General features: G+C 50.4%; 1 protein-coding gene across 1 annotated transcript in view; it reads right to left on the bottom strand.

Moving 5' to 3' along the window:
• The window catches only part of LOC147706071 (protein spire homolog 1-like), a 206,141-nt gene that overhangs the window by 88,675 nt on the left and 101,237 nt on the right, over positions 1-16,229 (bottom strand). Inside the window, exon 8 of the mRNA XM_086929021.1 lies at positions 5,637-5,751. Within this exon, the coding sequence (XP_086785147.1) occupies positions 5,637-5,751 (115 nt within the window). The remainder of the gene's footprint in view (positions 1-5,636; positions 5,752-16,229) is intronic.

The raw sequence follows: 16,229 nt of genomic DNA, 5'->3' as shown, positions 1-16,229 counted from the left end.
AATGAATTTTGTTGTAAAAAAAATGTTACACAAGTTTGGTATTTCAGTTTTGCAATGAATATGCATTACCTAAATTAATGACAGGAGTTTTTCGATCTCTGAAAAACTTAGCTGCGATCTGCCAGCTGCACATTTATCACTCCTCCCTACCAAATTGTTGCTGCTGGCTGGTAACATCCTGTCGCAGGGTTGGGTCGTCTCCCGGATTCCACAGTAAACGTCACAAGAAGCGTTCTGCTGACCGTAAAAAGCCCGGGATCGGTAGAATGGACATTGTGCCCCTGTTCCTGAAACTTATGGGATCGGAGGGCAAGAGCTGCGAAGCGTTTTTTTTTACAGCAATCGGAGGTAAGTAATCTGTGGGGGTTTAGGAAGGCATACCAACACCCTCGACCATGACCCCCTCCCCCCTTCAACACTCTAAGGGTCGGGTCAGACAGCACAGAAAGTCTGCATATGCGGCGCTGAAAAGAAAAACAAAGATGCCGCCCTGCGTCATTCTGTCTATCTGGGGCCAATATGCGAATTGTGTGACTCCCCCAGCCATCCCACCTCGCCCCCCCCCCCCTTGTGTATGTGAGGCTGGCTGAAACAGAGACACACCAAAGCCCACGCCTGAGTACTTCACATTACTTGTTAATGAGGCTTGGATGTTTTTTCACACCTCGGTGTGAATTAGGCCTCCGCGTGAGCACCCTCAATTAGCCCGACGCCACTAAGGCAAAGGAACTGCACACTCTGACAGAATCTGGGACCCCCTTCCCAGGACTCCACGACCCCCCTGGGGGTCGCGCCCCACAGATTGAAGACCTCTGCAATAAGACCCTGCGGGCAGGCACTGTACAAAAGCCTTAATGCTGGGGAACCTCCTTTAGGTGCACTGTGAGGCGCCATTTAACTTAAAGTAGTCTGCATTAAGGAAAACACATTGTGCAACCTCAGGCCTTCATAAAGCAACACTACTTTTTAGGTCTCACCTGAGCCAGCGCATGTGCTGCTCTGCGAGACATTTAGTAAGTAGGCTTTTAAAGTGCTACCACACGCTTTTGCTGGCCTTGCGCTTGCGGTTATGCGTGCGTGCAGCCGCCAGCACCAGATTATGTGCCATCTGGGTTTTCTCTCGCTTGCTCTTTCAACGCTCCTACCCCGCCGCATCTCGCCTTAATTGTAAACATATGTGCAAAGCGCTTCTTTCACTTTAGCTCGCACCACTTTCGAAGCCAGGCTTGCCACGTCCTAATTCCCAGATTCATTATCACTGGGTTTGCGCCTTTATGGAGTGCTAGCCACCCCCTGCGTTTTGCCCGCACTTGCACACCTCCCGCTGTCCACCTTCTTGCTGCACCCTCCGGCTGTCAGAAGTTCTCCTAGACCCCTCCTGCTGTCCGTGTTAGCCACAACAACAAAAAACAAGTGTTGCATGCTATTTCCCTTTTGCTGCCCTACAACGTGGCAAAAAAGTTTACAAAATCAATGGATCTCGCACTGGTGCAAACTATTGGCTTTAGCAATATAGGACATGCCTTTAGGATTATGCCCAGAGGAAAATAAGGTTTGTGTTTTTTTAATTAAGTTTGTGGATCTTCTCTCCCCGTGCATATTACCAGAAAGTGCAATAGGTATTCTCACTCGAAGAAAAAAAAAAAACATCCAAAAGTATGCGTCACAAAAAAATATTTTACTTAGTTTCTAAAGGTCGTTGACAGACATTTCATACAGTAATCCAAACAGATGACTCCGGACTAACTAAAAATCTGAATTCTCACAAAATTATAGGATGCTCTTGATAAAAACACAGTCACTGACATCTGTGTCTTGGCGCTCATGTTAAAGTCAGGAGCAGGCTACCCGGTAAACAATCCTAGGATTACAGACGCAGGCTTCCTGCCAATAGGACACGGTCTTCTATCTTTGAAGGTGGTCTGTTCTGCCTGCCGCCACATCAGTATGAGACGTGCTCCACCGCTTGCAGCTCAGGCTGTTGCTAGGAAAACTGTTTGTCTCAAGACAGCAACTCCAATGACTTGGGCTATGGCTACTTCAGCAACCTAACCAATGCTTACCCCCAACTCCCCGGCAATATTTAACGTTCAATAAGAAGTACATGCAGCGTCGACATGACCCGTAAAACAAATAATTTCTTTATATCACTATGGTAAGTGAAACAAGGTGCATAAAGATAGCGAGTACAATAAAATATTGTGCACCAATTAGTAATAACAGACATAATTGATTACATACCTTTTTATGGTATACAGGTCATTCATGCTAGTAATCAACAAAAACAAAGGTAACGTACTTGCCCATATGTAGGCCACTACAATAGCATATTTATTACTGGCAAAGACAACTTTTACCTGACCACTGGCAAACATGCATCAACACCACACTACATAAGAACTTTAAAGGAACAAACCTGTATCTACTGCTGTTTACATGAGTTTTATATTTGGAACCTTAGCGTAGAAGTTATAAAGTAAAGACAAGCATTGGCATAGCCAATAGGTCTCACCTTTGGGACCTTATAAGTGTTAAGCCATGCAACTGTTTATGTTGTTGCACCAAGGATAGTGTGCTGCATAACTAAATACTTATAAGGTCCCAAAGCGAGACCTATTGGCTAAGCCAATCCTTGTTGTTGTTTATTTTCTATCTCGCAGAGTAGCGAACCAAGTCGCAAAATGCCAGTGCTTTGCTTTCAGTGCATAATTTTTCTCCTAAGTTTGAGATTTACCCTTCTTGATTTTGAATTGGTGGGGAGAGATTTGACAGCACAAAGTTGAGGGAAAAACTGTTTTTATTATGCACACTTCAGCAAAAACAGTACCAGTAATAATGGGGGGGGGGGCACACACACACACCCACCTATGCATTCAAGGACACACACACCTATTAGCAACACTCCTTCACAAATTCACATACATACATTCATACACATACACAAAACATAAAACTTATCTTCACTGCAGGAGGGAAGCCTCAGAGGTTCCAGGAGAGTTGGGACTGATACTTCCCCTCATTGGCTTCATTAGCACTCATTGGCTGATGTAAGGTAAGCCAATGAGGGAAGACCGCATTCCCACATCTGTCACAGAGTCGGATTGGGGGGGGGGGGGGGTTCAGTGAGACTGCTGACCCCATCCCACTCTGACGAGGTGTCACAGATTCCCTCTGACCTGGGCATTTCCGTTTTAAGCCCTGAAGTGCCCAAGACCGAGTGTCAATCAGTAATGTTCCCCTAGAGGGGAGGGCCTCGAGGCACTTCTGCCAGGCTGAGGTAGCAAGTTGTGCTATTCAACAATCTGCTTCAAAGACACTGACTACATGCTCATTCAGAGTTCAGCTTCCTTCAGCACACAACCTAGCAATGGGCAGCTGCCTGCCAACAGGGAGTTCAATAATGTTGGTTCTACAGACAGTTGAAAAAAAGGGGTTGGATGATGTAAACGACTGCCTAATGATTCTTCAAGAAAATGAGCCGATATCCTACCAAATCTTTACAGAACTGTACGCAGCTTTTCAGCGCTCCAGAGAAAAAAGCTGGTTGACCAAGGTGCCACAGTTTATGGGAAACAGGACTTCTTGGGCAGTTTACCGTAATTTTGCACCACCCTTAGGTAGCGTCCTAAAGCTACTGGCTTAGCTCGCCTTATGGATGATTTCTTAAGTGTCTTTCAAGATCAAATAAGGAAAGTGAATTGAAACAAAACTCTAAGGTTATCATGTAAAGCAGTTAAGGGGAAACATCACTTTTGATCCATTTTATTACTCAAGTATCAAAGGAACACTGAAACATGGATTGAATATTGTGGGAACCACAGCAGCAGACAAATCTCATGCAGCACCATCATGAAAGATTATTACCCTGGAGCGATGGCAGGGAGCAGAGTTGCTACAATCAGCAGTGGCCTCCTGAAAAATCTTGGGCTTGGTACTTATTATCCAATTAAACACTAATAATCCACTCACTGGTATTCTACCCAAGAAGATAAAATACAGAGTTGCTCTTCATCCGTTTGCTGTAAAACCGGTCCAGGAGGGCCAGATCCATCCCAGATTTTTAGGATAGCCACCGAGTTTATAAATTAGTTTAATTTAAACACATCTTAGGTGGACATTCTGAGAGGAAAATAAATAAACACTACCACAATGTATCTGGTCCTCTTTGTCCATCTTGGACAGTCTTTCCTAACAGGTTACAAACAGGTTCCTACATTAAAATCACAAGTTATTCTACAGTGCATGTGTTTTTAACAAGGAGGTGTATCTCTTGCACCAAGCCAAGAGTTTTCATAAAAATGCCAGACCGAACAGCGACCACCTTAAACGTGAAAAGACAAAATTGCATTTTGGTTGGAAGTATTTTCCATTTTTTTGTGGTCTGCCCAATGGGCAATTTTTAGCACCCCAGGGGGCTAGACTATTCTTGTGCTGGGTGAATTAGGATAAAGGCAGGTGAAAGGGGGAGTCGAGTAAGGTTAAAACAAAGATATACAAAGTCTTCTGTAGTGCCACAGGCAGAAGTATGCTACGGAAAAGATGAATAGTCATTTCCAACATACTGTACCAGCGTGGCAAACACAGCAGACATTGGGCTAATGTCACAAAGTCACTATGGCCACAAACCTATTGTTATGGTGTAAAATGGTAGCCTCTATGCCAGACCGCCATCAACTAAATACCGGCCAGACACAAATGGTTTTACTATTGCCTACCTCTGCCACAAATACATTAAAATAACACAACTGTAAAGCCTACGCATGCAGTGAGCCAGCAGATGAAGGCAGGGTTTGCCTTATAAGTTTGTGACCCTTTAACCCCTTGGAAATGACCAGGTCTAAACTGGGGTGGAATAGTGAGCAGAAGAAGGATTGATTTAACCTAGATTCTTGACTGGGGTGAATGTTTGATTTGTTCGGCATTCCGTCCATCATTTGCGTGTCTTTTCAGTTTTAAAGCAGGGGCTGCCGGCATGGGGAGGGGGGAGGCGGGAAGAGTTACGCATATTGAAAAAATAATAAACCTTACCTTTGTGCTGGGCCCCTCGTCTACGCTCCTCTTCTCCGTCTTGGATAGAAGCACAGACAGGCCCCCCAGACCAATCAATGCAGCAATGGGATTGGTTTTGAGCATCCTAGTTCTACATAACCAGGGAATGGGGGCCTGGGCGTGTACTCCATTCAGGGTGTAATGCAGCCTGCATGGAGAACGAGGAAAGTTTGCATGACTGGTTTGGGCGGCCCGCGAGGACCGACCAGTCATTGCATACTTAGGGATGTGCAAACCACTCATCCCCTGCCCTGCTCCGAGAGCAGAGCAACCCCACTCACCCGCAAAGCAGCAGGAAGCATAAAATGATAACTTAAAGGTATCATTTTAAGCTTTTTCTTCACACTGCTGAAAAGCAGTGGGGGCGACACTCCTCCGCCATAGCGTTAGACACTGCTCCTGAACCTATTATTTAAGGTCCTAAACGTTTCAGCCTGGAATTTAAATAAGTAGAGAAAGGTATTTCAAGACTAAGTAAGAAACCTTGCGCATTTGAGGTTTTTCCCTTTGTTGTGAAGAGTGGTATACCACTATTTAAAGATAAAATTCCTCCAATTGCCATCATCGTAGACTTAATGGAAACCTACCTGGTGTCATGGCAGACCACGAGCGCAGAACTTTGGAAGATCTGATTTCAGTCATGAGACGCTCATGTAGACATGGTTCTTGATAGGAAAGATCCTTCAGTTTTCTCTCCGATGCCTGCGGCAGGGAAAGGCACACAGGTTTAACACACTACAGAACATGTAAAAATCTACAAATTAGTTGCCACGTACTACATTAACCCTCGACTGGAGGCTTTTTCTTCAGCCGTGCAAGCAGCTGTTGGAATACTTCCTTCAAGAACAGGTTCTAGATAACTAACCCAATCACTTATTGATTGGCTACTTCATAATTAAGGCTCCCTATTTTCAGTTTTTACAGATAATTACAGATAGAAAACAAAGTATTTCCTGTCTGTATTTTTTTCTTTTACAAGCGGAAGAATGCAGAAAAGTGTGCTTCTTGTGGGTGACCCTCCATGGTGTTTTTCGTGACTCCTAGGATGACAGCTGAGCAGATAGGCAGCATGGGAAGTTACAAATAAGTGGAGGTTTCCCTAAATGCAGGTGTATGGTAACATTTGTATTATAATGCTCATATTTACCTGAAGGTGTAATGATTTGCTATAGTTGGCTGGTTAATTTGCTAAAACGTGACAGGCAGAAAAGTATGAGTGCATGTTTATCAGTTAAATAAATATGGGAATATACAATTTCATGACTCCATATATTCGCAAAACACAAAATAAATATGGATAAATACCAATAAGATGGGCAATAAATAAATATGGATGAATACAGACTGAAATGTAAAAATAAAATAAAAAAAAACACGAGACCTATTCATAATCCTTTAGCTTCTCTAGCACCAAGAAATCAATGGTGTTCACGTGCTTAATCAAGTTCAAATAGCATAGCATCCCCATTGCCATCCAGGCTTCTGGCCAGCATATTTGCAGTACTGTCCTTTTGAGAATATTTATTATCTGGTCAAAGGAGTTGATTGGAAAAACAAAAGCCTATCCCACCATTTCCATAATGCAATGGTTTATTAATGAAATCTCAGGTCGTCACACTTTGTATCCCCGTGACAAAATATCCTTGTTATCGCTTACAGTCTAGATTGGAACCCAGTGACATAATAAGCTTTGACAAAGCCAGTAGCTAGGTCTATTTGTTAAGTGGAATGGGCAAACTTGAGAATGAGTAAACACTGGGCTGTATGTGTTAGACGGGACCTGGAGGGTCGGCCGAGGACAAGGGGAGAGGTCTCCGGGGAGAGCCGTCTCCAGCGATCATACAGACAAGTAACTTCCCCCCCACAGATGGACACCACACAAAGATAAGATTTAACGTTCTTTATAAGCAATCTTGAGGTACGGTAGAATGGTACAAGGAGGTCTGGACTCAGGGGTCTCCTCGATTCTAGTCTCTTGGATGGGAAAGGGGGTAGCGGGACAGTCTTATTACCAATCTGGTAGTTGCGATGAGATGATGGGTAGCTCACAATCCTCGAGCTCGGCGTTCTTGAAGGACGGGCCGCGGCAGCGCCAGCAGGTCCCGACGAAGATGGTAGTTACAACGGGCCGCGGCAGCGCCAGCAGGTCCCGACGAGGATGAAGGTTGCAGAGGGCCGCGGCAGCGCCAGCCGCAGGACGGCAGTTCACAAGGTAGGGCTGCGGCAGCGCCAGCAGTCCGTCAAGGATGAGTTCTTCTCGGTGTCTCGACTCCAGGATACAACTGCCTTCCTGCTCTGGAGCTGCCCCAGTTATAGGTCTGGCGGCCTTTGATGTCCGGACCCTCGCACTTGGAGGTCGGAAGGTCCGGGATGAGGGAGTCCAGACACCCAGCAGGGGGGTGGAGCCAGCGCCCGGGGAGGCTGGGGGCGATCGGCACCTGGCGGGGGAGAGCCATCGACACTTCTTTCTCCCATTGACCTGCCAAGTGGTCCGTTCACCTCCTGGGTGGATGGTGGTGCCGGGATGTCGGGGCCTGGCCAGGCCCAGGGTTGGGGTCGAGCTGAGGCCATGCGGCCTTGTGGTGCAGTGTCCAAGATGGCGGCCGGGCTGGGAAATGGTGCTGACGGTGGCCCGGGCCCGTGATATAGAGATGTCCGGGGGTAGGAGTCCCGTAGGGGGCGGAGTGTGGGTGGCTTCTGTGGGTAGCACCTGGAGAGCCGGTGTCCGGGCTCTGTCATGCGGGGAGGGAGCGAGCCCTTCATGTGGCCTGTCCAACATGCGTCCCCCCCCAGCTGAAGGCGGGGAGAGTCACCCATCTTCTTGGGGACTCTCCTCGTCGAGGCGGAAAAAGCGGGACAGGCCATCCGCGTTGGCGTGATCCTGGCCAGGGCGGTGCTCCACAGTGAAGTCCATCCCCTGCAGGGAGATGGACCATCGCAAGAGTTTGGGATTTTCCCCCCGCATCTGCATTAGCCATTGCAGGGGGCGATGATCTGTTTGCACCCGAAAGTGGGTACCGAAGAGGTAGGGCCGGAGCTTCTTGAGGGGCCCATACCACTGCGAAGGCCTCCCTCTCGATGGTGCTCCAGCGCTGTTCTCGGGCCAACAGACGTCTGCTGATGAAGGCCACTGGTTGGTCGACTCACTCGGGGTTCAGCTGGTAGAGGACGGCCCCAATGCCATGGTCGGAGGCATCAGTCTGGACGATGAACTCCCGGCTGTAGTCGGGAGCCTGGAGTACCGGGGCGGTGCACATGGCGACCTTCAACTTCTCAAAGGCCGCTTGACAGTCGGGAGTCCAGTCGACTCTTTTTGGCTGGTTCTTAGATGTAAGTGCCGTGAGGGGCCCCACAATGCTGCCATAGTCCTTCACAAACCGCCTGTAGTATCCGGTGAGCCCCAGGAAGGCCCGGACCTCGGTTTGCGTTACGGGGGGCTGCCAGGACTGGATGGCAGCGATCTTGAGTTGGAGGGGGGCCACCAGACCGCTCCCCACTTGGTGTCCGAGGTAGGTCACGGACCCCTGGCCAATCTGGCATTTGCTGGCCTTGATTGTGAGGCCGGCCTGTTGGAGGGCCTGCAGGACCTCGGAGGTGGCGGAGGTGGTCTGACCAGTGGCGGCTGTAAACCGCGATATCGTCCAGGTAGGCGGCGCTGAACTCTTCGAGGCCCGCCAATACCTGGTTCACCAGGCGTTGAAAGGTTGCTGGAGCGTTTTTCATGCCGAATGGCATCACTTTGAAATGGTAGTGACCATCCGGGGTGGAGAAAGCGGACCGTTCTTTCGCCCTGGGGGTGAGGCCGATCTGCCAGTAGCCCGCTGTCAGGTCGAAGATGCTGAGGTAGCGGGCAGCCCCCATGCGGTCGATCAGTTCATCGGCTCGGGGAATGGGGTGAGCGTCGGTCCGGGTGACAGCGTTCAGACCCCGATAGTCAACGCAGAATCGGAGCTCAGGGGTGGTGCCGGGGGCAGCAGCTTGGGGACCAGCACGACTGGGCTGGCCCAGGGGCTGTCCGAGGGTTCGATGACTAAGAGTGTGAGCATTTTTTACACTTCTTCTTGGATGCAGGCACGTACCCGATCTGGCACGCGGTACGCCCGATGTCTGATGGGGGGGACTGTCCCCAGTGTCCACGTCGTGCAAGCACCAGGGGGGTGACCCCTGGGGTGAGGGAAAATAGGGCTGCGAACTGCAGCAGGAGAGCCCGACAGTCTTGGCGCTGCTCCGAGGTCAGGGCATCTGACAGTCGGACCCCGTCTACTGAACCATCTTTCTCACGGGTTCTCAGTAGGTCAGGGAGAGGCTCGGAGTCTTCTTCCGCTCCACTGTCTGTAGCCATCAGTAGGCTGAGCTCCGAGCGCACAAAGTGGGGTTTGAGTCTGTTGGCGTGGAGGACCCGGAGGGGGTTCCGGGGAGATTCCATGTCGATGAGATAGGTGACGGGGCTCTTGCGCTCGATCACTTTGAAGGGCCCCGTCCACTTATCCTGTAGGGCACAGGGTTCGGTGGGGGACATCACCCATACTTGCTGGCCAGGTACGAACTCTATGGAGGAGGCGTTCTGATCGTACCATTTCTTCATGTCCTCCTGACTGGCTTCAAGATTGGCTTTGGCGATTTCTCGGAACCGCCTGGTTTGATTGCGGAGGGTCAGGAGGTACTTGTAGACGTCTGGAGGGGTTTTCAGGGGGGCCATCTCCCAACCTTCCTTGACTAGGCTGAGGGGCCCTCGAACAGGGTGTCCGTACAGGAGTTCGAAGGGGCTGAAGCCGAGGGACTTCTGAGGGACTTCTCGGTAGGCGAAGAGGAGGCACGGGAGGAGCACATCCCACTGGCGGCGGAGGGGCTCTTCCAACCCCATAATCATTCCCTTGAGTGTGCGGTTGAACCGCTCAACCAGTCCGTTTCCTTGCGGGTGATAGGGGGTTGTGAATCGGTAGGTGACCCCGCACTGCTGCCAGAGGGATTTCATGTATTTCGAAATAAAGTTCGTGCCTCTGTCGCTGACGACTTCCCGGGGGAAGCCCACCCGGGAGAAGATTCCCATTAAGGCTCGGCCGACCACCGATGCTGTTACAGTTCGAAGGGGGATGGCCTCGGGATAGCGGGTGGCGTGGTCCACCAGTACCAGGATGAATCGATGCCCTTGTGCTGTTCGGGGGTCCAGGGGCCCCACAATGTCTATTCCCACCTTTTCGAACGGGGTGGTAACCACCGGGAAGGGCTGCAGGGGTGCCTTGAGTTTGCGGCCGCTCTTCCCGCTGGCCTGACAAGTGGGACAGGACCGGCAGTGGTTGAGCACGTCATTTCTCATTTTGGGCCAGTAAAAGTAGGTCACCAGGCGGTTGTAGGTTTTGTCCTGACCCAAGTGTCCGGCCAGGGGGACGTTGTGGGCTAAGTTCAACAGGAAGTCTCTAAAACGGAGGGGCACCACCAACACTCGACTGGCCCCCAACTCGGCGATTCTTTGTTCGCTGTACAATAGATCATTGTCCCAATAGATCCAGTGGGCCCCGGCGGTATCTCCCGCGCTCTGGGCGAGTGCTTGTTGACGTAGTCCCTCGAGGGAGGGACATGTCTTTTGCTCTTGACGGAATTGTTCCTGGGTGGGTCCCCCTTCTTGACGCCACTGAGCCAGGTCGGGGAGATCCTGGGGCTGAGCGAGTTCTTCTTGGGTTTGTTCCGGAGGGTCGGCGGGGTCGGCGTCCCCCACTGGAGCGATCGGGGGAGGAGGTGCTGGCCATTCGGGTTCTTCTGGTCGGGGGATGGAGCGGGCCGCCATGGACCGGGTGGTTACGCACGCCCAGTCCGGGAGGCCCAACATCCCCAGGTGCTCTCTTCTTTCTACGGCGGCCCACGGGGAACTCTCGAGATTGTTCCCCAGGAGACAGTCCACGGGGGCATCATCGCGGACCATCACCTTCAGCATGCCGTATACTCCTCCCCACTCGAAGGGGACGCAGGCCATCCGACACATGCTCTCCGAATTGTCGGCTGAACGGACGGGGCAGAGAACGTTCGGTATTATTTGTTCTGGGGTCACCAGGTGACAGCGGACGGCCGTCACACTGGCCCCCGTGTCACGTAGGGCTTCGGCCTTGCACCCATTTATGTTCACCCACTGACTGTATTTTCTGGTGTTGGCGGGTAGGGGAGCCCGCGGGATCATGTCTCTTCCCCCCAGGCACGCCAGGACCATGGCGGCCGGTTCCCACTCTTGTTGCTCTTGTTCGTATTCTTCCTGCTCTTCGGAGACTTGCTCTTCTCCTAGGGCGGCGGCAGCTACCTGGCGGGGCCTCGGAGTCTGGTTCTGTGGGCAGTTCGGGTCATTGGCGTAGTGACCGACTCGCTGGCACCGATGACACGTGACATTGGCTCTGAACCCCAGGCGCATCAGGGGGTTGACCCGGCCGGCCGGGGGCGGGGTGCTGGTAGCGGGAGCGGCCGGGACGGTGTCTTTCCCCCGGCCCTGGCCTCCTCCTCCTCCTCCTCCTCGGGGACGGTGATGGCCTTGGTTGTTCCTGTTCTGCTCGTTCGGGCCACCCCGGCCCACTCGGGTGCTTTCCCATCGGTCAGCCTCGGCGGCGAGCTGCCGTGGATCAGTCAATTTACTGTCGAGGAGGTGCTGCCTGAGCTCGACAAAGCAGTTGTTGGAGAGGTGCTCCCACACAACGAAGTTAAAAAGCTGCTCGTAGGTCGTTACGTTGCTCCCCTTGATCCATCCCTCAAGGGCTCGGCTGAAATAGTTCACATATTCCACCCAAGTTGTACCCGGGATTCGGGTGCAGTCGCGGAACCTCTGGCGGTACATTTCGGGTGTCAGTCCATATCGAGTGAGGAGGGCGGCCTTCATGTGATCATAGGACGTCATTTGATGATCCGGGAGCTGTAACAGGGCATCACGGCCTTCATTGACGAACCTCCCCCATAGACCGGCTCCCCAGTCACTTCGATCGATCCGGTGAGAGGACATGGCGATCTCATAGGCCTTGAACCACTGCTGTATGTCGTCGTTTCGGTAGTACTCTCGGACGACATCTTTGGGAATGTGGACCTTTGGTTCTGAAGTTCCTGGGGTGCGTGGTTGCTCGGGCACCCCCAGGTCCTTGCCTTGCTTACGTAGTTCTATTTCTGCTAGTTTGCGCTCGTGTTCATATGCCAGTCTTTTTTCTTCAAGCTCTTTTTGTCTTTGTTTTTCCTCCCGCTCTTCTCGGAGCCGTAAGTGTTCTAGGTTCAATTTTTGTTCCGCTTGTTTTAGTTCTCCATCCATTTTGAGCCGTGCCAACTCTAATTCATGCAGTCTGTTTTTTTCTCGCTCTTGGATCTCTTCCCGGGAGAGACCCGTTCTCCTTTCTTCGGGAGGAGCGGGGCTAGTCTCTGGTGCTTCGATGCGTTGGTCCCGGGGATCAGCGGTGTTTGCCTCTGCCCATGATTCTAGGGCGTGTTTAAAGTCATCTTTTGTGCTCAGACCGGTGGTAGCAATACCCAGTTCCATACAAAATTGTTTTAATTCTCGATGGTTGTACTCCTCCAGCTTGTCCATTTGGAATTTCTCCGTAGACCCGCTTTCTTGGGCCGGCATTGTGGTTTAGTCGTGGGGTGAGTTGCTTTCTGTACGATTACGCGTTGGTTCGGATCGCGCCGCTGGCCACCAATGTTAGACGGGACCTGGAGGGTCGGCCGAGGACAAGGGGAGAGGTCTCCGGGGAGAGCCGTCTCCAGCGATCGTACAGACAAGTAACTTCCCCCCCCACAGATGGACACCACACAAAGATAAGATTTAACGTTCTTTATAAGCAATCTTGAGGTACAGTAGAATGGTACAAGGAGGTCTGGACTCAGGGGTCCCCTCGATTCTAGTCTCTTGGATGGGAAAGGGGGTAGCAGGACAGTCTTATTACCAATCTGGTAGTTGCGATGAGATGATGGGTAGCTCACAATCCTCGAGCTCGGCGTTCTTGAAGGACGGGCCGCGGCAGCAGGTCCCGACGAAGATGGTAGTTACAACGGGCCGCGGCAGCGCCAGCAGGTCCCGACGAGGATGAAGGTTGCAGAGGGCCGCGGCAGCGCCAGCGGCAGGACGGCAGTTCACAAGGTAGGGCTGCGGCAGCGTCAGCAGTCCGTCAAGGATGAGTTCTTCTCGGTGTCTCTCGACTCCAGGATACAACTGCCTTCCTGCTCTGGAGCTGCCCCAGTTATAGGTCTGACGGCCTTTGATGTCCGGACCCTCGCACTTGGAGGTCGGGAGGTCCGGGATGACGGAGTCCAGACACCCAGCAGGGGGGTGGAGCCAGCGCCCGGGGAGGCTGGGGGCGATCGGCACCTGGCGGGGGAGAGCCATCGACACTTCTTTCTCCCATTGACCTGCCAAGTGGTCCGTTCACCTCCTGGGTGGATGGTGATGTCGGGGCCTGGCCAGGCCCAGGGTTGGGGTCGAGCTGAGGCCATGCGGCCTCGTGGTGCAGTGTCCAAGATGGAGGCCGGGCTGGGCAATGGTGCTGACGGTGGCCCGGGCCCGTGATATAGAGATGTCTGGGGTTAGGAGTCCCGTAGGGGACGGAGTGTTGGTGGCTTCTGTGGGTAGCACCTGGAGAGACGGTGTCCGGGCTCTGTCATGCGGGGAGGGAGCGAGCCCTTCATGTGGCCTGTCCAACAGTATGCGTGGGCTACTTTCCCTAATTCCAAACACCAATTATCTGCAGGTAACTCTCCCATAATGCACAGCATAAATCTTGGTTCACAATAGGCACAGTCATAGGTAACCTTCCACGATCTTGTTCACACTTGATCTTGCAACATCGGTCCTTGGTTCTCAGGCCTGCTCCCGCGTGACTCAGTCTCCACCTCTATCACATTCAAGCAGAGTAACTAACCTGCTCTCCTTTCCTAGCTCATAAACAAAGACTTTACTTTTCCCTAACGAAATAACTTTTCCACCAGCAACGCAAATGTGGGAAAGAACAAATCTTACAGTGCACATGAAATTCAGAAAATTAAATTTGAAGGCAAGAGTTTTCAGGGACTTGCATTTCAGGCCTATGTTTTGAGCCAACATAAGAACACATAGCTTCAAGCACTATAGATGGACATAACTATTGCATTTAAAAGAATAGGTCTACAAATTATAGAAATAACATTGTTAAACACATTTAGTATATGCGCACTGTCAATTGCGCAACATGAGTTAATGTTGACGTTTTCTGCTAGTTATACATTTTTTAAGTTCATTTTTCTTTGCTACTTTGTCAGAAATCTAAACACACCACTTAATTTCATTAACATTTCTAAAACGACACATTTACTAATACAAAGTCATATGCAGGTGAGCTTCTACACGTGATTATGATGCAACTCTACAAATAAATGATTCCCGCTGCATCACTGAGAATTACTATCATTATGTCAGTATAACAGTAGTGAGCACCATTATGTCATTGATGCCAATAGCATGACAGCGTCCAACCTTTACACCATGGCCATTACTGTGCTAGTGGTGGGCATGAGAACGCCAATGATGGCCCCATTTCCTAAAGAAATGCGTTAATACAAATATTTTCACCAGAGAATACGCATTGCTAACACTCTTCCTCCTTAAAAATGAAATTGGTTTTAAATTCATGGCATTTCCATGCAAAGCAGAGATCCTAACTTTAATATTTTTATAAGTGCCTCAGAAATCCCTGTTAAATCCCCAAAATAACAAAAAGAAATCACCACGCCAAAACATAAATTATAATATGAACTACAAAAAAACCAAAAACACAAAATCACCATTGAACACTTGTTGCCGCCCCCCCCACCCTCCCCCCAAATAAAAACTTGTTTTGTTCTGGCCTTCTGCTGTATTGATGAGCTTAGTCATTCTTAGTGTATTGTTGGTCTCTTGTATTAGTTTTTTTTGTGTGTTTATAGTAGTGTGCTGTGGTGTTTTACAAATAGGTCTTGTGTGTTATCATGTGCTGTGTTTAATATTTCTGGTGTTTCTCATTTGGCTCAGTATTGTGTTGGTACTGTGAAGTGTTCTGTGTGTGTTGTCAGTGTTCAATTTTTGTGTTTTTTCCTGTGCAAAGATTGCAGTTTTGCTATGCATGGTGGGTACTACTGTGCTTTGTGTAGTTGTGTTGCATTGCTCTGTTGAGTAGCAATTTTTATGTGTGCTGTTACTGTGGTTTGGTGCATTTTATTGTCTTGTTGCTTGTTTAAGCGATCTACTGTTTGTGTTGTACTAGTGTTCTGTTAATGCGTTTGTTATGTTGCAGTATTTCACATTTTTAGTTGCATTACTGGTTTTGCATGTGGTTTTATTTTATTTTGAATATGATATTGTAGGTGTGGTTGCACTGTGTGATGGTGTTCAATCAATCAATCAAATCATTTATATAGCGCACTACTCACCCGGAGGGTCTCAAGGCGCTGGGGGAGGGGGGGTCCGCTACTGCTCGAACAGCCAGGTCTTGAGCTGTTTCCTGAAGGCGAGGTGGTCCTGGGTCAGGCGAAGGTGGGTCGGGAGGGATTTCCAAGTCTTGGCGGCCAGGTAGGAGAAGGACCTTCCTCCAGTGGTGGCTCTTCGGATCCGGGGGACGGCGGCGAGGGCGAGGCTGGACGATCGAAGCTGGCGTGTGGGCGCATAGAAGTTGAGGCGGCTGTTGAGGTATGCTGGTCCTTGGTTGTGCAGGGCTTTGTGTGCGTGGGTGAGGAGACGGAAGGTGACTCTTGTTGATCGTGAGCCAGTGCAGATCTCTCAGGTGTCCGGAGATGTGGCTGCGGCGGGGGATGTCCAGGATGAGTCGTGCTGAGGCGTTCTGGATCCGCTGGAGTCTCTTCTGGAGTTTGGTGGTGGATCCGGCGTAGAGGGAGTTGCCGTAGTCCAGACGGCTGGTGACGAGGGCCTGGGTGACCGTCTTCCTGGTCTCGGTGGGGATCCACCGGAAGATCCTACGTGTTTTGCTTTACTTCAACTGAAGTCGGTCTGTGCTCTGGTGCTTAAAATGTTGTTTTAAGGATGGTGGAGAAATGGCAGGGATTTGCTGCTAGGAATTGGTAATGCTGTGTTTAAGGATGGCATTATTGAGGTAGAGGGTCAGGTTTTAATGGGAGTTGCGAATGCCATTTTTGTCAATGACTAGATGCGGTGTAATGGCAAGTTAGGAAAGTAGTGGCAGTGTTTCGCAGCATTG

The sequence above is a fragment of the Lissotriton vulgaris genome, chromosome 7, assembly GCF_964263255.1.
Source record: "Lissotriton vulgaris chromosome 7, aLisVul1.2, whole genome shotgun sequence".
NCBI lineage: Eukaryota > Metazoa > Chordata > Amphibia > Caudata > Salamandridae > Lissotriton > Lissotriton vulgaris.
The sequence above is the reverse complement of the archived record's forward strand: the minus strand, read 5'-3'. Positions and strand labels throughout refer to the sequence as shown.